This window comes from Dictyostelium discoideum (genome assembly GCF_000004695.1).
Source record: "Dictyostelium discoideum AX4 chromosome 1 chromosome, whole genome shotgun sequence".
In the NCBI taxonomy this organism is placed as follows: Eukaryota; Evosea; class Eumycetozoa; order Dictyosteliales; family Dictyosteliaceae; genus Dictyostelium; species Dictyostelium discoideum.
In genome coordinates this window covers 801,802-822,067 of record NC_007087.3, presented here as the reverse complement: position 1 = coordinate 822,067, position 20,266 = coordinate 801,802, and the positions used below count along the sequence as shown (strand labels likewise).

Genomic DNA, 20,266 nt, shown 5'->3' with positions numbered 1-20,266 from the left:
CTCTGGAATATATTAAAAAAGCAACTATTATTCATTTTTTTTAGTTTTAAAAGTGAATAAATAATAACTGTAATAAAAACATCATCTTTTTTAAAAAATAAAATTTTTGTAATAGATAATCAAAAGTAATAATACCTATATTTAAATCTAAACCAAAATATTAATTACATTTTAAAAAATTAAAAATTCATAAATAAACCTTATAATTACAGTTTATTCCTTAAATCAATATTAAAAAAAAAAAAAAATTTTTTTTTATTAATATGTTAAAAATAATTTGTTTTTATAAATTTAAAAGAACATATATTAAAAGGTATGTCAAACATTTTATACTAATTATTATCGAAATTTTTGTAAAATTTTATTTAAAGTTTAAAAGAATTGAATTGTATTTAATTGGTAAAGTTCTTTTTATAGATTGATTATAGTTAAATTCAGTATGAGAATTATTTGTAATTTTAAAAGATTTGATTATATTATTTGGTGATTTATTAAAGTATTCTGTAACCTTTTCAATAGATTTAGTATGGTATATTTTATCAGTTGAAACATTGAAAGAGAAATGATAGGTATCTATGGTACTATTAGAGTTATTTAAAATGGATACTATATCTAATTGAACGAAATCATATGCATTAATAACCAAAGTTTTAATTGATTTATTTGTTGAACATATTAAATTAACAAATGATTGGAAAAAGTGTTGATTTTGTTCCAATGTTGTTATTACAGGAGTTGATAGTTGTGGTGTAATTACATCTTCAATACCATCATATCTTATTTTTCTATCATTGAAACATCTATCGGTAATGGTTAATATTGTCAAATTTTTATGATTTATTAACATTGTACAAATTTCATCCCAATAAACAGAGAATAAATCATCATAACAAACAACTCTTGAATTTTCAATCTCCGTAGTAAAACATCTTTCAAATGAATTTGAGCAACTACATGGTTTTAAAACGTTTGGTTCATCTTCATCATAGTTTGAACTATATCTTTTATAAAGTTTATAAATTAAATTTGAAAAGCAAATACCAATGGTTAAATCTCTTAATCTTGGTGTTGATTTTAAAAATTCATTTAACATTTTAACATTTAAAATACAAAATTTAACATCTTTACACCATTGTAATCTATTTTCAGTAGTTATACTTTCAATGTTGACCATTTGTTGTTGTTGCTGTTCAACAACATCAGTAACACAACTTTTATTTGTTTGTACATTTACAGATGGAACTTGACACTCTATTAAATCTTTCCAAGGAAATTTAGTAATATTAAATTGAGAGTAATTTTGTTTTAACTCTAGATTGAATCCATAAATTTTTGAAGTTTTAAACGCTTCAATAATATTTTTAGTTTGTGTTTGAGATTCAATATGAAGAAAATCAACTCGTTTAACATAATGATCAAGAAGCTGTCCTTCATATTTTCTGAGAATCATACTATTGATTCTAATATTTTTAAATTTAATTTTTTGAAATATTGAATTATTGTGCTCTGAAGTTATCCATTTTAAATTTACCAATGATTTTATAGTTTCATTCACTTTTTCTTCATTTAATTTACTAATGTTAACTAATTTTAAATATTTTACAGATTCTGGTTTTTTTAATAAAAATTTATTATCATTATCTTTGGTTCTTAATGGTTCAAGTCTTTGATAATCTTTGATAATTAAAGTGTGATAAATTTTTGATGAAATAAAATTAAACCATTCCCATGATAAAAGTGAAAATTTTTCAATCATCTTTGAATTGATTTCATAAGAATCATGATCACTCTTATTTAATTCCATTATAATTAAATATTTATATATTTTTTTTTGTATATAAATTGGAATTTGAACATTTTTATTATTATTATTATTATTATTATTATTATTATTATTATTATTAATATTATTATTATTATCGCTATTAATATTTTTATTGTTTTCTTTTATCATTTAATTATTTATTTCTATATTAAAAAATAATTTTTGAAAAAAATATATAAATAAAAAAAATAATTCTTTTAGCATAAATGTAAAAAATATTTTTAATGTGTTTAAATTATAAAAAAGATATTTTTTTTTTGATAAAAAATTGGAAATTTTAAATAAAAAAAAAAAAATAACTTTTTTGTTAATTTGATAATTTTTTTAATTTTTTTTATTTTTTGCTTGTTTAATTTTATAGCAATAGCCCATATTTTGTTATTTTTAGATTTTTTTTTTTTTTGTGGGGTTTTTTCATTTTTATATTTTTTTTTTTTTTTTTTTTTTTTTTTTTTTTTTTAATATTGGATTAACAAGATTGATATATGTCCATCTGTGTTAATACGAGTTTTATTTAATATTTATTTAAAGGCTTATCATTTAAGCTGAAGGGTTATTTTAATCATATGAATTGATCAAAAGATATAATATTTGGGAGTTGATGTTAGATTGATGATGGATATGTTTTTCTGTATCTTTTTTTTTTTTTTTTTTTTTTTTTTTGTGTTAATACGAGTTTTATTTAATATTTATTTAAAGTCTTATCATTTAAGCTGAAGGGTTATTTTAATCATATGAATTGATCAAAAGATATAATATTTGGGAGAGATGATTCTGGAATACAATAGTAATTAGCTGTTGTTTTTCTTAGCTTGATCGTTGAAGTGAGAAGGATCTTAGGATCTTTGAAGTTATTATGGTCTTTTGCTGATAAGTTTTTCAGATCTTTTGCTTTTTTGATGTATTCTAGAGTGGCCAATTTGTGCCATTTCTTTAGAAGGGAGCTGTATGATAGTGATTCATCTGTTAAAGGATCTTCACTGTATATTTGATTGCAAATCCAAATCCAAATGTTGTGGAGGATAAGGGCCATTAGGTTTCTATATGCGAATGATCTGGTTAGATCATAGTCTATTGCTTTATAGTTCCATTCAAAGTATTCTTTGTGGAATCTGTGGTTGGCGTAATCTGCATTCACTTCTTGATCTTTTTTGGCTGTCTTTTTTTTGGGTCCTACTTTCCCAATTATGGATTTTATCAATAAAGTTTAAAATTCGAAGTTCGGGAAAATATAAGAGAAACAAAATGAAAGTTCCGAACCAGGATTGAACTGGCGACCTAACGATTTGCAGTCGCTTGCTCTTCCACTGAGCTATCGAAACTTGTTTATTTTTAATTTTTTTTATAGCGGGGTTTTGATGGATTTTTTCCATGTTAATTTTATTTAATTAAAGAGTTGAACCCCTGACCTCTGGAATACATCTTAAAAAAGATCGACATCGGCAGGGTTCGAACCTGCGCCTCCTAGGAGATTTGATTTCAAGTCAAACGCGTTAGACCACTTCGCTACGATGTCTTTGATGAAACTTTATTTTTAATATAAAATTTGGTTAGCAAAAATTTTTTTTGGTTGAAAATTTAAATTTCATGAATATTGTAATTCTTTTGGAAAAAAAAAAAAACAAAACAACCTACCAAAGAAGATATAAAATAAACAAACTTATTTCAATATATATAAATATTCACCCAAAAAACATCTAGTTTTAAATTTTTTTTTATTTTTTTTTTAAAATGAATCTTTTTTAGGGTAAAATGGAAAAAACACAAAAAAAAAAAAAAAAAAAAAAAAAAAAAAAAAAAAAAAAAAAAAAAAAAAAAACATAAACCCTACAACCCAAAACCGATTAATAGAAAAAAAGGAAACAACAATAAAAATCAAAATTGTTTTTTTTTTTTTTTTTTTTTTTGAGGGAAACCAATTTTAAAGATCTTGTCCTTTATTAAAAAACCATTTTTTTTTTTTTTTCTTTTTTTTTTTTATTTTTTCCTTAAAAATTTCAATTTTTTTTTTTTTTTTTTTTTTTTTTTTTTTCAATTTATTTTTAATTTTTAATTTTTAATTTTTAATTTATTAATAAACAACCCTTATTTTTGCAACCAATAATTTGATTAACCAAAAAAAAAAAAAAAAAACACCAAATCACGAGATTTTAGCTCACAAAAAAAAAAAAAAAAATACAGCAGTTTATAAAAATATTATTTTAATAATTAAAAAAAAAAAAAAAAAACCACACACCAAACCAAAAAAATAAAAATAAAAATAAAAAAAAAAAAAATGGGAAATCAACATTCATTATTAAATAAAGAACAATTAGAACAAATGAAAGATAATAGTAGTTGTATGTTTTATATAAATATAAATATATATATATATAAATATATATATTTAAATATGAAAAAAAAATAAAAAATAAAATAAAATAAAAATAAAAAATTTTAGATGTTTAAACAAAATAAACAAAATCAACTCCATCAAAATTTAAAAACTATAGAATACACACTACCTAATAATAATAATATAATAAGTAATATAGTAATTAATATATTAATTATTTGTTTAAAAATATATATATATATTTTTACATATATTTATATATATATAGTTTCAGAAGCAGAACTTAAAAAATTATATAGAAGATTCCAAATGTTGGATAAAGATGGGTCAGGTACATTAACAACTGATGAATTCTTATCTATACCAGATTTAGCATTAAACCCACTTTTAGAAAGAGTTATTCAAATCTTTGATCAAAATAAAGATAATGAAATTGAATTCTTTGAATTTGTTGGTACACTTGCAACACTCTCCCATAAAGGTACAAAAGAAGATAAATTAAAATGTAAGATTAAAACTATTATTATTATTATTTTTATTATTATCATTATTTATTTTAATTTTAATTTTAATTTTCTAAAAAAATTATATATATATTTTATAGTCCTTTTCCAAATTTATGATATTGATTGTGATGGATTTATTAGTAATGGTGAATTATTCCAAGTTTTAAAAATGATGGTTGGTACCAATTTAAATGATGTACAACTTCAACAAATTGTTGATAAAACTATTATTGAAGGTGATTATGATAAAGATGGTAAAATTTCATTTGATGAATTCATTCATGTATGTATTTTTATTTGATTTTTTTTTAAAAAAAAAAAAAATATATCATATAATTAAATAAAAATTATGTTAACATTTCTCTCTTTTTTTTTATTATTAATTTTTAATTTTTAATTTATTTATAATAGATGATTGGTAATCAAGAAGGAATAGAAGAAAAACTTAGCGTAAATTGGTCAGAATAAAATAAAATAAAATAAAATTATATTACAAAAAAAAAAAAAAAAAAAAAAAAAAATTAATTAAAATACACATATATTTTTTTTATTTTGTACAAAAAAAGTTTTTCTTTTATTTTATTTTATTTTTCTCTCTCTCTCTCTCATTTTACCATACTTTATTTTCAAAAATTGTTGATAGAATTTGTTTAAAAGTATCTTTTGATTTATCAGTAATAGAAATTGATAACATTAATGATTTATTACTAGTTTCGCCAATATTTTCAATTAATTGTCTTGCATATATACTAAATAATACATCTTGATTATTACCTAATAATGTATCAATTTGATACGATGGTTCATCTAATAATATGCCATCTGATTTACTTGCTCTTATCTAAAATAAAAAAATAAAAAAAACAAAAAAAAAGGGTTTTATTAATGTGATACTACTATTTTATTTTTAAAATGAAAGATGTGTTGTTGTTGTTGTTGTTTTCATTATCATTATTTACCCATGTATTAAATTTTTGATTTTGTGAAATTGTTATAAAGATTGCATCTGCAAAAGATGATATGGCAATATCTGTATCAACATTATTAATTTTCTTTGATAAAACTTTTGATTTAACTGGATGATTCTTTTCAATACTATTCTTTAAATTATCATTATTCATTGCATCATATGATGGGTTACTACTATCAATTAAAAGACTGTTCATTCTTTTTATTTTTTTATTTGTATATTTATTTTGTTCCTAAATTTCCCCAAAATAAAATTAAAAAATAAAAAAAAAAATAAAAAAAAAAAAAAATGAAAAAAAAAAAAAAATAAAAAAAATAAATTTAATTTAATAAAATTAAGTTATTAATAAATTATTAAAAACCAAATCTAAAATGAATTAATGAATTAAAAATTAAATTAATAATTGTTAACAATATTACCACTAAACTAAGAGATAGAAAGTAGACCTACTTCACAAAAAATTATTGTATTTTATTTTATTTTAGTTTATTTTATTTTATGTATTTATTTTTTTTATTTAAATAATATTTTATTTTTTTTTCATATATTAATTCTTTTTTTCTTTTTTATTTTATACTAATTTGGAAATGGGAACTTGTGTTTTTTTTTTTTTTTCCAAAACCCCAATTAATAAATTTTTTTTTTTTTTTTTTTTTTTATTAAATTTTTTTTTTTTTTGTTAATTTTTTTTTTTTAAAAAAAAAAAACACATTCCATTTTTAAAATTCAAACCCAATTGAAAAGAAATATAATTTTGTTTTATTTCTATATATCTATGTATCTATAATAAAAAATAAAATAGTTTGGCCAAAGAAAAATAATAATAATAATAAATGAAAACAAAAAAATTAATTGATAATATCAAATTAGGAAGTAATAATAAAAATAATAATAATAATGGTAGTGAAATTATAATACCATGGAATAGTATATTAATGTGTGAAGAATTTAATAGAGAAGAAAATCACATTGATAGTACTAAATCAATTTCAATTTCATGTTGGATTTATATGATACCAAATGAAGATGACAATAGAGATGATAATAATAGAGTAAATAGAATATTTTCACAATTACAAAATAATAATATTGATACAGGTATTTTCTTTGGTAATCAGTCATTTGATAAAAGATTATACAATGATTCAACAACAACAAATAGAACTTCAATTCATTCAATTTATCATACAAGTAAAGATGAATTAAAATATTTTCATTGGGAATTTTTAATTTTTAAATTAAATTTTAATGATAGTGGAACACAATTAATATCAACTGAAATTTATTTAAATTGTAAAATTTATAAACAGACAAATTATTGTGAAAAGAATAACAATCATAGTAATTTAAATAATGAAAATAATAATACAATCAATGAAACATATGAATCACCAATTAATATATCTAAATCACCATTAATTATAGGAAGTAAAGATTTATCAAATGAAATGATTTTATCAGATTTAACAATTCATTTAAATGATAGACATGATATATTATCAACAATATTTCAAAATAATTCAATATTAAAACAACCAAGCTATCCACCAAATATTCAAAATAAATCATTATTAGGTAATTCTTTTATTTCAACTATTAAACCTTTAAATTCAATATTAGAATTATTAAATTGGAAATCAACAATTAATCCACAACAACAAATACAACACCAACAACAACAACAACAACAACAACAACAACAAAATTATAATGATTTAATAAATATTTCAACAATAAAATTAAATAAAAGAATTAAAAAATCAAATAATATTACGAAAAGAATTCATTGTCATGATATGATGAATGGTTACCAAATTGATAAATATTGTCAAGGTATTTATGAAGGAATTAATGATAGGAAAACATTATGGTCAAGTGAATTTTATAATTTCTATCATTGGAATTTAATTGATACTTTTATTTATTTCTCACATCATAGAATTTCAATACCACCAGTTGGTTGGATCAATTCAGCTCATAAAAATGGTGTAAAAGTTTTAGGTACAATCATATTGGAATGGGATCAATCCCTATCAGATTGTTATTTATTGGTTGACGGTATTCAAGAAGATGTTAATCACTTTATAAATAAATTAATTGAAATTTCAAATCATTTTAAATTTGATGGTTGGTTTTTAAATTTAGAAACATCACTATTAGATCATCCATCATATGTTGAAAAATATATTTCATTTTTAAAAAATTTTACAAATTCAATTCATAAAAATTCAATAATTATTGGTGGTGGTAGTAGTGATAGTGGTAGTGTTGGTGGTGATATTCATGAAGATAATGATGAAAAACCATTAATTATTTGGTATGATAGTGTTACTTCAAATGGTGAACTAAATTGGCAGAATGAATTAAATGAAAAGAATTATAGATTTTTTGAAAATTGTGATGGGATTTTCTTAAATTATTGTTGGAATAAAGATAATTTAAAAAATTCTTTCAATATAATTTCAAATCTTAATAATAATAAAGATGATTGTAATGATGAAGAAATAAATGAAAAATGTAAAAATGTTTATGTTGGTACAGATTGTTGGGGAAGAGGTACATTTGGTGGTGGCAAATTTAATTCATGGATAGGTTTGAAAGAAGCAGATTTAAATCAATTATCAAGTGCAATATTTGCACCAGCTTGGACTTATGAAGATGCAAACTCATCAAGTAAAATGGTAATTGAAAGGGAGAAATCATTTTGGTTAGGTAGTTTAGTTCAAAATTTAGTTGAAAATGGTTCGGCTGAATATGGTAATTTTTCAACTTGGTCTCCAATTTTTAATACTACCACTAATACTAATAATAATAATAATAATAATAATAGATATCATTGGGTTATTGATAATAATGGTTTATTAAATGGTAATGGTAAATCATTTAAATCTATTAAATCATCTAGATATGATTCGAAATTCTTTTCAATATTTAAAAAGAGAATTGATTTATTTAATATTAGTAAAAATGATAATAATAATAATAATAATAATAATAGAATATTAATGTTTACAAAAGAAATATTGGATAAATTACCAATGATTGAATTTGAATTTTATTATAAATCAACATCATCAATCAATCAAACTGATAGTAATAATTATCCAGTTAATTTAATAATGTTGGATGAAAATTTAACGGTTTTAAAAGAATTTAATACACAATGTTTATCAAAAGTTAGAAATGAATGGAAAAAATATAAATTAACAATTAGAGAATATCCAATTGGTATTAGATTCATTGATATCATTATTAATAATACTTCTGATAATGATGAAATTTCAATATCTGGTATAAATTTACAAATTATTGCAAAACCAATTTATAAATCTAAACAACAACAAAAAACAACAACAACATTAAATAGTGATGACGATCATGATGATGATAATAATAATAATAATAACTATAATTCAATTAGATCAGTTACAGATGAAAGAATTTCAATTCATTCATTACCATTTTCAAGTTGTTTTAATAGAGGTAAAGGAAAGAAATATTGGATAAATGGTAAAATCGTATCAAATTCTAAATGGTTCAATTTATCTGATCAAGATATTATTGGTTGTGAAGAAGATTATAGATATCAAATTGGTTCAAAATTAATTTTATCAACCACTTCATATAGTGTTTCATTTAATGGTGGTTCTTCTTTAAATATAAAGGGTAAATTAGAAACAATTTCAAATATTGGTAATAATCAATTTAAACATTATTCTATCAATAATAATAATAATAATAATAATGATGATGATGATGATAAATATTCAATTTCAACATTATTTAAAACTGATATTAAATTAAAAGAAAAACAATTATTAATATCATATACATGGAGTGTAAAATCAATACCAAAGATTCAATTATCAGAACAAATTAGTAAACTATGTTTGATATTGGTATTTAGTGATAATGAAGAAAAGAATATAAAGAATATCATTTTACATCCAAGTACATTGGGTAACAGTATTGATAATAAACAACAAATATTTCCATTCAATATTAATACTGCAACAAATAATCAAAATGAATATATAATTTATGAATCTGATCAAGATGAAATTATAAATGCTCATTTAGATTGGTATCAATCTAAATTTTGTTTAAATATTGATGATTTCATATTTAATAATACCAACAAAAATAATAATATTATAAAATTAAAAGAAATTAAATCATTTAGTTATAATTTCAAATCTAATAGTATTGATAGAAATTCTATACCAAATCCAAATTCAAATCCAAATTCAAATAATCAAGATAAAAAGATAGATTCAAAGGATGACAACAGTATTACAAGTGATGGTAATAATAAAAAAGATAAATTGGATCAATATAATGTTTATATTGGTGAAGTTACATTGGATACTATTTCTTGTGATCATCATACAATTGCAAATAATAATAACTCCTCCTCCTCTTTAGTTGAAATCAAGTCGTGTAATATCGATAAAGTATGGAATATTAATAGTTTATCTGGTGGTGGTGGTAGTGATCAATATGATATCATATTAAATTGGATATATGAAATTAAAAAGAATATTCAAAATGGTGACAATCATGATGAAGATGGTGATAATATAATCAAATGCACAAATATTTATTTAGATGAAAAATGGGTTGGAAGATCTTACAATAATAATTACTATATTATAAAATCAAAAGAAATCTCACAAAATTCTTTCATTACAATAGAATTTATCAATCATTTGAATAATTTAATTTATTCAAAAAATTTTAATTTATTTGATTAAAAAAAAATAAAAAATAAAAATAAAAATAAAAATAAAATGAAAATATGAAAAATGAATATCTCGTAAAAATTTCGTTTATACTTTTTTTATTTTTTTTTTTTTTTTTTTTTTTTTTTTTTTTTTTTTTGTTTTTAAGATATATTATATTTTCATTTGTGTTTATTATTTGAAAAAAATAATAAAAAAAAAAAAAAAAAAAAAGAAAATGATTAGAGGAATTAATAGATTTTCAGGATGTTTTGTTCGTTCAATTGGTAACAATTCAAATCAACAACAACAAACTTATAGAGGTATTATTAGTGTTGCAAAAACCACAACAACATCATCATTTCAAAGAAGATCACCATTTTCAATTTTTAATGAAAATTCAGTAATGACATTAAGAGCTAAAAAGAGTGGTGGTGGTGGTGGTGGTAAAAGCAATAGTAAAGATGATGAAGTTTTCACACCATGGAAACAAGTTGATATTAGTTCAGTTAGTAGTCAAGGTGATAAAACTATAGAATACGTTTCAAGAGAATTAGGTAATATTCGTTTTGGTCGTGTTGGTCCAGAATTATTAGAACGTATTAATGTTGAAACTCCAAGTGGTAATTTACTATTACCACATATGGCAATGATTACTATTAAAGATTCTTTAACTTTAAATATTACATTATATGATAGTTCTGTATGTATTTTAAAAACTAAATTTTTAAAAAAAACAATTAATAATTAATAATTAATAATTGTTTTTAATAATAATAAAAAATAATAATAATAATAAAGTTACTTAGTAATGTAGAAAGAGCATTAACAAACTCTGGATTAGGATTAAATCCTCAAACATTTGATACAACAATTAGAGTATCATTACCAAAACCAACTCAAGATTTAAGACAAAAATTAATTAAACAAGTAAATACAATCTCTGAAGATGCAAAAGTTTCAATTAGAAGACACAGAAAAGATGGTATGGATATTTTAAAACGTTACAAACTTACAAAAGATGATGAAAAGACCCTTGAAAAAAATATTCAAAAAATTACTGATGATTATATAAAATCAATTACAAAAATAACTGAAACAAAATTAAAAGAAATTAATAGTAATTAAAAAATTTTCAAAACTAGTAATTTATATAATAAATAATTAATAAAAAATAAAAATAATAAATTAAACTATAGATCTATTTTTTTTTTTTTTATTTTATTTTATTTTATTTTATTTTATTTTATTTTATTTATTCAAGTAAAGTTTTTGGAGATTGATTTAAAGTTTTAATTGCCATTAATAAAGCACCTTCTCTAGTTTTATTACCACCAATGAAACCATTTGCATGAGCAAAAACACAACCTTCAATACCACTAATTTGAGATAATTCTTCATCTCTTTTACCTCTCCATTCCTCTGGAAGTGGTAAACGAAGTGTGAATGAATGTAAATTGATACCAACTGCTGATACTCTCCATTGACCTGATGTATCTTCAAAAAGTACAAATTTAATTGGAGTTTTAATATCCTTTTCTTGTTCTAATGAGAATAAATGATCTTTCCATGGACAAAACATATCTAAAATTAAAATTTCACCTGATGAATGAGTTTGTTTTCTATTTTCTAAAGCATTTTCAACAATTGATCTACATGGTAACCATGACTAATTTAGAAAATAAAAAATAAAAAAAATTATTATTTATTTATTTATTTTTTTATTTATATTTATTTATATTTATTTATATAAATTTATACTTACTTTACCATAATAATCTAAACGATCTAAAAAGTATTGACCCATTAATTCCATTGCTTTCTCAAATTGTTTATTTACAATTTCATCATCTTGTGGTTCATTCCAACCTTGATTTAAATGGCCAACTCTAGCACTAATTGATGAACCAGATTGATATCTTGGTTTAATATCTGATGGATATCTTTCAACACCATTATCAACACCATCCAATTCTTGAATCATACTATCATAAAGTTTTTGATATAATAATTCTGTAATTGAATCATTTGTATCTAAACGTTGTTTAATGATATCTTTACCATAATGTTTATAAATTAAACCTGCACTTGATAATTTAATATCATGTTTATCATCAAATGTTTCTGTGAATCCTGATTGATGATGATCAAATCTTAATTTTTCAAAATTATAAACTGCTCCAACATCAACTGCAACTGTTGATTTTTCAATTACACTTTTATCTCTACTTCTAATAATTTCTAAAAATAAATAAAAAAAAAAAAAAAAAATTATTTTTAGAAATTAGTTTTCTTAAAACGTTCGGTTTTTTTTTTTTTTTTTTTTTTTTTTTATATAACTTACTTGAATCTTTATATGTTGGTAATAATTTTAATAAATAACAAGCTAAAGCTTCATCAGCATGAAAACTACCTGAATGAGTGCAAATTGTTAAATCAGACATTTTTTTTAAAGTTGAATAAAATCTTTTCATAAAATCAAATGGTGATTAAAAAAAAAAAAAAAAAAAAATTTTATTTTTTTGAAAAAAAAAAAAAATATGAAAATTAGTTTTTACATTTAATTATTCGTTTTTTTAAATTAAAAAAAAAAAAACGAAAAATTAAATATGTTAAAAAATTTATGTAATAATAAAATTAGAAAAAATTTAATTCAAAATTCAATTAGAAATTATTCATCATTTTTAAATCAAACAAAAAATGTTTCAAATCAAATAAATAATTATAGAAATATTGGTATTATTGCACATGTTGATGCAGGTAAAACCACAACATGTGAAAGAATGTTATATTATTCAGGTTTAATTAAAAGAATTGGTGAAGTTCATAAAGGAGATACAATAATGGATTATATGAAATTAGAAAGAGAAAGAGGTATTACAATTGGTGCAGCAACAGTTACAATTCCATGGAATGATCATAGAATTAATATTGTAGATACACCAGGACATGTTGATTTCACAGTTGAGGTTGAAAGATCAGTTAGAGTGATTGATGGTGGTGTTGCAATTTTTGATGGTGTTGCAGGAGTTCAAGCTCAATCCATTACAGTTTGGAATCAAGCGGAAAGATATAAAGTACCAAGAATTGCATTTATCAATAAAATGGATAGAGAAGGTTCATCAATTGATAAAACTTTAAAAATGATGACTGATCGTTTAGGTGCAAATCCTTTACCAATTCAATGGCCATTAGGCACTGGTGCAAAATTTTCAACTGTTGTAGATTTAATTGAAATGAATTTAATTTCATGGTCAGGTGAAAAAGGTGAAATCATTGAAAAAACACCACTTTTAACAACGTCAACATCAAATCAAACTTTATTGGATCAAGAGACAATTGAATTGGTTAAAGAGAAAAGATCGGAATTAATTCAAAAACTTTCAGATTTGGATGAAGATATGTTACAATTATACTTGGAGAATGATGGTGATGATTCAAAAATTACACCAACTCAAATGAAAGAAGCAATTAGAAGAGTAACATTATCAATTAAAGCAGTACCAGTTTTATATGGTACATCATTACAAAATAAAGGTGTTCAACAATTATTGGATAGTGTTGTAGATTTTTTACCATCACCAATCGATAGAGAACCACCATTAGCCATTTTACCAAATCCATATGATGAATCAAATCCTAAAACCAATATACCAATTAAAAGTGATACAAAAGGTGAATTGGTAGCATTGGCATTTAAAGTGGTACATGATCCAAGACGTGGTTTAATAGTTTATACTCGTGTTTATTCTGGTATATTAAAAGCTGGTACAAACATTTATAATTCAACAAGAAAATCAAGAGAAAGAGCAACAAAATTACTTCAAGTATCAGCAAGTGAAATGGATGATATTCAAGAATTGAAAGCTGGTGATATTGGTGCAATCCTTGGTTTAAAGAATGTTTCAACCGGTGATACACTAGTTAGAGACTTTGATAAGGCACCAAAAATCATATTAAATGGTATTAAAACACCACCACCAGTTTTCTTTTGTACATTGGAAGCAAATTCTGAAAGTGAAATTCCACAATTGATAGATGCATTAACTATTCTTCAAAAAGAGGATCCATCATTCCATTTTCAAGTTACAGATGATCAAAATATTTTAATTAGTGGTATGGGTGAACTTCATTTGGAGATTATAAAAGATCGTTTAGATAATCACTTTAAAGTCGATAGTAGAATGGGTAAAATGCAAGTTCAATATCGTGGCTCAATTTCTTATTCATCACAATCAACATTTGATGAAGCTGATGATGGAATCAATCAATCAGAATTTAACATCCAAACTGGTACAGGTATGAAAACATTCCATGCTGGTATTAATATGTCAATTGAACCAAAAGAAATTGGTACAGGTAATGAAATCATTTTCGATTTCAAAAAGGGATTTTTAGAATCATTTGATAAATCAACATTGGAAAAAATTAAAATTTCAATAACCGAAGGTTTAGAATCATCATTCCAACGTGGTTTACCAATGGGTTTCCCAGTTGTTGATACTAAAGTCACCATAAGTGCCATTGATTATAATTCAGATTCTGATTCACCACCATTAGCTTTTAGAATGAGTAGTATTAAAAATTTTATTGCATTGGGTGAACAATGCGAACCAATCATTTTAGAACCATTAATGAAAATTGAAATTACTGTTGATGAAAAATATCTTGGAAATGTTTTATCAGATTTATCACGTCAAAGAAGAGGTACAATTTTAGATGTTGGTATGGAAAAGAATACTCATATAATCTCTGCTATCGTTCCACTTAAAGAAATGATTGGTTATTCAACTCAATTGAGAAGTTTCACTTCTGGTAATGCTTCTTTTTCAATGGAATTTTCAAGTTATGGTAAAGTTTCTTCAAGTGAAAAAGATAAAGTTTTAAAAGAAATTAGAGGTTATTAAATAAAAACAAAAAACAAATAAAATAAATGTAAATAAAATAAAAAAAATTAAAAAAAAAAAAACAATTATTTTTATTTATTTTATTTTATTTTATTTTTTTTTAAATTTCCATTAAATCTTGAGAATCTTCTGGTAAATTATCATCAAAATTATTATTATTATTATTTTCAGTATTATTATTTATTAATTCACCATTATTATTATTATTATTATCATCTGATTGTTTATGTGGATTTTGAATTTTATCTTTTAATTCTTCAATTGATGTAATTGGTGGAGCTAATGGTATTGGTTTTTTAGTTGGATTTTCAGATAATAATTCTAATAAATGTTTTTGATTTAAAAGTAATAATAATGATTTTAAAGGTTCTATAATCAAATCTACAGAATCATCCCATTTTGTATTGAATATTAATGATTTAATTAAGGATGGTGTTTCATCATCCCCATTATTGTTGATAAATAATCTAGTTGATTTCTTTAATTGATCAGATGCTAATTTTCTAACTTTTGGATATTTTAAATTAGATAATAATAATAATAAAGCTTTTAATGAATAATCTTTAATATATTCATTATTATTATTTTCAAATTGAATGAAAAAGTATGAAAATCTAAAAAATAATAAAAAAATAAGTGTTAATATAGGAATACACACCACTACTACTACAAATAATAATAATAATAACATTAAAAACACTACTTACAATTCAATTGAATTTAATAATAAATAAATATCATCTTGATTTGATTCAATAATTTGATAACAATTAAATAAAATAGTTTCAAAAATAGATTGTTCATTTAAATTATTAATTATTAAGAAATCAAATATATGAGTTGATAAAAGATTATAAATTGATCTAAAAGTTGGTTGTATCATTCTTTGAGTTGTATTATTAGTTATTTCTAATATTGCTTTTGAGAATGATATAATTTTTTCAAATCTCTCTTTTTCGTCATTATCAAATGATGAAAAGTATTGTTTAATCGATTGAATGGAATCGTTAATTAAATATTTCGAAGTACCACCTAATGATGAGAATAAGCCGAATAGTAATGGATATAAATAACAATTGAATTTGAGCACTTTACAAATTAATGGTAAAGATTCTTCTGTTCTAAACCAATTGAAATGAACATCTTGATCCTTTACAATGATTTTCTTTAATTCCTCCTTATGCGGTATATTATTAATTGATGATGGATTCTCAATCCAAAGTAATTCATGAATTATCTTACAAGCTACATCTCTAATCTTATCCAATTTCTCACCTGAAAGTTGGAATAATTTACAAATGAATTCTGTAATCATTTTTTCATTAATTAAATTTTCAATTGATAAGTCAGTAGTACTGGCAGTAGTAGTGGTAGTTGAGCTATTTTGATTAGTAATAATAAATTTAATAAAATCAAATAAAACTTTACATGATAATTCTCTAACCCAAGAACCAATATCACCTCTTTTATCAATTGAATAATCATTTGTAGCTAATCCTAAACAATTCCAAATTTTAATAAATAAATTATAATTTTTTGATTTTTTAAAATCTTCTTCTTCTTTTTGTTCATTTTCTTGATTTTTAAATATTAAATTTAAAATATAAATTCCAATTTTATATAATGAAGAGATTGAATTAACTCTAGTTTCAATATCTTTAAATTTAGGGTCATCTTGAAATATTGAAAGAATTAATTCATTTACAACCTTTGATAAAAGGTCATATGATAAATTTGCACTATTGAATGGTAATGAACCTAATAATAATGATGAACCTCTTCTTGCTGATCTATTTATATCAAATTTTAATGTCTTACAATGTGAATCAATTAATTCTAATAATAATGATATCTTTTCATTCGATGATATATATTTACTAAATAATAATTCAAATGCTTTACTTGCTTCTTTTTGAACTTCTTCATTTGGATGATTTAAATTTTCATTTAAATATCCAAGTATAATATTAAATGCAATTTCATTATCATTTAAATTATTATTATTATTATTATTATTATTATTTGTTGTAGATTTTGATGATGGAGGTGTAATAATTGGTTTATTAATTTGTGATGCTGTTTTTGCTTTTAACATTGCAATTTTTAATTTTAATGCTGCTGCTCTATCTTCATTACCATTAGTACTAGTTGATTCTGTTGGTTTTTTAATTTCTGATAAATTCTTATCTAACGAAAATTCAACTAAACAAATTGAATAAATAATTTTACACATTCCAATTCTAATTAAAACACCACCTTTACCTTTAAATAATTTTTCATTCTTTGTATTTTTAATTGTCATTAAAATCATCTATTTTAAAAAAAAAAAAGATATAATTAATAAATTAAAATAATAATAATAATAAATTATTAAATATAGATATATTTACCATTTTTAAATTATCAGATAATAAATTAATATTATTATTTTCAAATAAACTAATTAAAATTTCAGATATTGCTAATGAAGCACCATGTTTAACATGAACTAAATCAGATTGTGTATTTGGTATAATTAATGGTAAATAATTACTAACGATATCATTTGGATTAATATTTGTTAATAGATGAATTGATTTACTTGCTAATTGTCGGATTTCTAAATCCCAATTATAGATTTTTATAGTTGCCAAATGTTTAATAACTATTGGATAATAATCAATTTGAAATTTACCAATGAATGTGGTCAAACTTGTAAATGAATTATTTTTATTACCAACTGTAAAGAAATCAGCACTCGTTACAATTTCAATACCGTTAGGTACTAATCCTTGATGTCTGCCAACCATTTCTTGAAATGCAGCCGATGCAGATTTCCTACAATTAATTTCACGATCGTATAACGAAACTACGACTAAATTTCTACAAATTGGTAATAGGTATGGCGAGAGAATGGAATTATGATAGGTTCTAGCCAGTGCCCAACATAAATAGCAAGCACTATCTCTAACGTGTGACCCAATGCTGTAGGTGCCTTTAATGATATCGAAAAACAGTGCTCTTATCACCAATGGCACAACTACATCCAATCTCTCTGGCAATAGTAAACCTCTACGTGCCAACTCTGCCAATGCCAAACAACCACCATGCCATGCTGACGGATCTGCATCAATGAATTCATTCTTCTCAAACATTTGATCAATAACCAAGCCAATCACTTGATCACCCATATCCTTTGGTAATAAATTTACAATTCTACCAATTGCCTTTGCACTAGTCCATCTAATAATTGTATCTTTATCTTTTAATGATTTCATAATCTCTTCTAAAATTTCATCAATTTCTTCTGGTATTTCTTCTTCCTCTTCCTCTCCTTCTTCATTATTATTCTCATTATTATTATTATTATTATTATTATTAATTTGTTTTATTAATTCACCTTTTAATAATAATGGTTTAATTATTTTTTGATATCTCCAAGAAGCAGATACTGGTGGTAACATAATGATTGCAATTCTTTGTAATAATTTTAAAAATATTTTCTTTGTAATACGTTCTGAACCTGATAATGATAAATATTTATTTGCTTCCATTATCTTTTCATATAAATTCATATCAATTGGTAAAAAGTCTAATCTATTACCTTTTTTAAACATTGTTGCTAATGTACTATATATACCAATAATTAATAATATATTATTATTACTACTATTATTTTGATTATTATTATTATTATTATTACTAATTAATTGAATTGAATTTGTACACCATTTTATAAATTGTTTTTGTTCAAATTTCATATCAGGTCTATTTAAAAGTTTTGATAATAATTCAGAGAAAGAATCTCTAATCTTTGAAACATCACTTAATGCTAATTTACCTAATTTTAAAATTCTTGATGATATACTTTTTAATTGACCATCACCATCACCATCACCACCATCACCAGCAGCAGAAGCAGTACCACTACTTGCAGAATCTAATGAACTAAATTTAAATGGAATTATAACTAATAATGAAACCCATAATGCTAACACATAAACTTCTTCCCATGATATAATATTTTCATTATATTCATCATCAATATTATGATTATTATTAATATTATTATTATTTTCATCTACTACTTCTTGTTCTGATTCTTCTTCTGGTTTGATATAGTTTTTTAAATTTATACCACTTGAATATGAAACTGAAATTTCATTTAATCTATCTCTTTGTTTATTAATATTAACCCATTGGTGATAAGAGATCTCTAATTGATCTAATACTGGTAATAGATCAATTGCTTCGTGTTGAAATAATTTAACTATTGTTTTAAATCCTCTAACTTTTGATAGGACATATATAATTCTAAATGAATTTTTAATTGATAATTTCTTTATTACTATTTCTGTTTCAGTCATTATTGTTGTTGTTGTTGTTGTTGTATTATTATTATTAGAGTTATTTATATAATTTGATTTTATGAAATTTATTAATGGTTGAATTATATCGTTTAAATGAATATCTAATAATGTTGGTTGTTCTAAATATTGATCAATTATATAGATTATTCTAGTAGTATTACTTATTAATTCATCTTTATTTGAATGTTTAAGTTGAATTAATTTATCAATTAGTATTGTTAATTCTGGTGCTTCTTGAACAAATGTTTTTTGACATGTTTGTTGTTGGGTTTGTTGTTGGGATTGTTGTTGATCCTCTAAATTAACAACACTAGATTCTATCGATTTTTCAGAAGAATTCAATGAAATATCTTCACTATTCTCCATTTTATTTTCGCTTTTAATTGATTAAAAAATAAAAAAAAAAAAAAAATAATATAAAAAAAAAATAAAAAAAAAAAAAAAAATTCAAAAAAGTTTATAATTCATGGCTTTCAATCAAATCATTTTGTTTTTTTTTTTTTTTTTTTTTTTATTAAAATGAACAAAAAACATTTATAAAATTTGGCACCTGAACTTCAACCATGATAGAAAAAAAAGTATGTATTCAACAATCGCTTAATGAGTTCTCACCCGCCCAAAAAATAAAAAAAATAAAAAAATAAAAAAAAATT

At 22.2% G+C, this 20,266-nt stretch overlaps 8 protein-coding genes and 2 non-coding genes across 11 annotated transcripts; 4 read left to right on the top strand and 6 right to left on the bottom strand.

The window, feature by feature from the left end:
- Positions 1-361: 361 nt before the first annotated feature.
- DDB_G0267770 (hypothetical protein) lies at positions 362-1,954 on the bottom strand (the record flags this gene model as incomplete). Its single annotated transcript, XM_642206.1, has 1 exon — positions 362-1,954. One exon carries the CDS (start codon positions 1,952-1,954, stop codon positions 362-364), a length of 1,593 nt encoding a protein of 530 aa, XP_647298.1.
- A 1,121-nt stretch (positions 1,955-3,075) lies between these two features.
- tRNA-Cys-GCA-1 lies at positions 3,076-3,147 on the bottom strand. Its single transcript has one exon. It is a non-coding gene; the product is annotated as a tRNA-Cys (tRNA).
- A 112-nt stretch (positions 3,148-3,259) lies between these two features.
- Positions 3,260-3,341, bottom strand: tRNA-Ser-UGA-1. Its single transcript has one exon. It is a non-coding gene; the product is annotated as a tRNA-Ser (tRNA).
- A 759-nt stretch (positions 3,342-4,100) lies between these two features.
- Positions 4,101-5,134, top strand: cnbA (protein phosphatase 2B; the record flags this gene model as incomplete). Of its 2 annotated transcripts, none has more annotated exons than XM_001134484.1 (4): positions 4,101-4,164; positions 4,429-4,665; positions 4,765-4,949; positions 5,078-5,134. In XM_001134484.1, 4 exons carry the CDS (start codon positions 4,101-4,103, stop codon positions 5,132-5,134), a joined length of 543 nt encoding a protein of 180 aa, XP_001134484.1. The 2 variants fall into 2 exon arrangements, with proteins under 2 accessions (XP_001134484.1, XP_647297.1); XM_642205.1 differs by having other exon boundaries at positions 4,146-4,164.
- A 142-nt stretch (positions 5,135-5,276) lies between these two features.
- On the bottom strand, positions 5,277-5,832 carry psmG3 (proteasome assembly chaperone 3; the record flags this gene model as incomplete). Its single annotated transcript, XM_642204.1, has 2 exons — positions 5,277-5,507; positions 5,626-5,832. 2 exons carry the CDS (start codon positions 5,830-5,832, stop codon positions 5,277-5,279), a joined length of 438 nt encoding a protein of 145 aa, XP_647296.1.
- A 637-nt stretch (positions 5,833-6,469) lies between these two features.
- DDB_G0268520 (hypothetical protein) lies at positions 6,470-10,390 on the top strand (the record flags this gene model as incomplete). The annotated part of the gene is made up of 1 exon (XM_642203.1): positions 6,470-10,390. One exon carries the CDS (start codon positions 6,470-6,472, stop codon positions 10,388-10,390), a length of 3,921 nt encoding a protein of 1,306 aa, XP_647295.1.
- A 205-nt stretch (positions 10,391-10,595) lies between these two features.
- DDB_G0268518 (hypothetical protein) lies at positions 10,596-11,485 on the top strand (the record flags this gene model as incomplete). Its single annotated transcript, XM_642202.1, has 2 exons — positions 10,596-11,060; positions 11,159-11,485. 2 exons carry the CDS (start codon positions 10,596-10,598, stop codon positions 11,483-11,485), a joined length of 792 nt encoding a protein of 263 aa, XP_647294.1.
- Positions 11,486-11,612: 127 nt separating this feature from the next.
- DDB_G0267768 (metal-dependent protein hydrolase domain-containing protein) lies at positions 11,613-12,801 on the bottom strand (the record flags this gene model as incomplete). The annotated part of the gene is made up of 3 exons (XM_642201.1): positions 11,613-12,026; positions 12,123-12,598; positions 12,702-12,801. The coding sequence occupies 3 exons, from the start codon at positions 12,799-12,801 to the stop codon at positions 11,613-11,615; spliced, it is 990 nt and encodes a 329-aa protein (XP_647293.1).
- Positions 12,802-12,966: 165 nt separating this feature from the next.
- gfm2 (mitochondrial translation elongation factor G) lies at positions 12,967-15,264 on the top strand (the record flags this gene model as incomplete). The annotated part of the gene is made up of 1 exon (XM_642200.1): positions 12,967-15,264. One exon carries the CDS (start codon positions 12,967-12,969, stop codon positions 15,262-15,264), a length of 2,298 nt encoding a protein of 765 aa, XP_647292.1.
- A 100-nt stretch (positions 15,265-15,364) lies between these two features.
- On the bottom strand, positions 15,365-19,979 carry tbcD (tubulin folding cofactor D; the record flags this gene model as incomplete). Its single annotated transcript, XM_642199.2, has 3 exons — positions 15,365-15,878; positions 15,972-17,575; positions 17,655-19,979. The coding sequence occupies 3 exons, from the start codon at positions 19,977-19,979 to the stop codon at positions 15,365-15,367; spliced, it is 4,443 nt and encodes a 1,480-aa protein (XP_647291.2).
- Between the last annotated feature and the right edge of the window lie 287 nt (positions 19,980-20,266).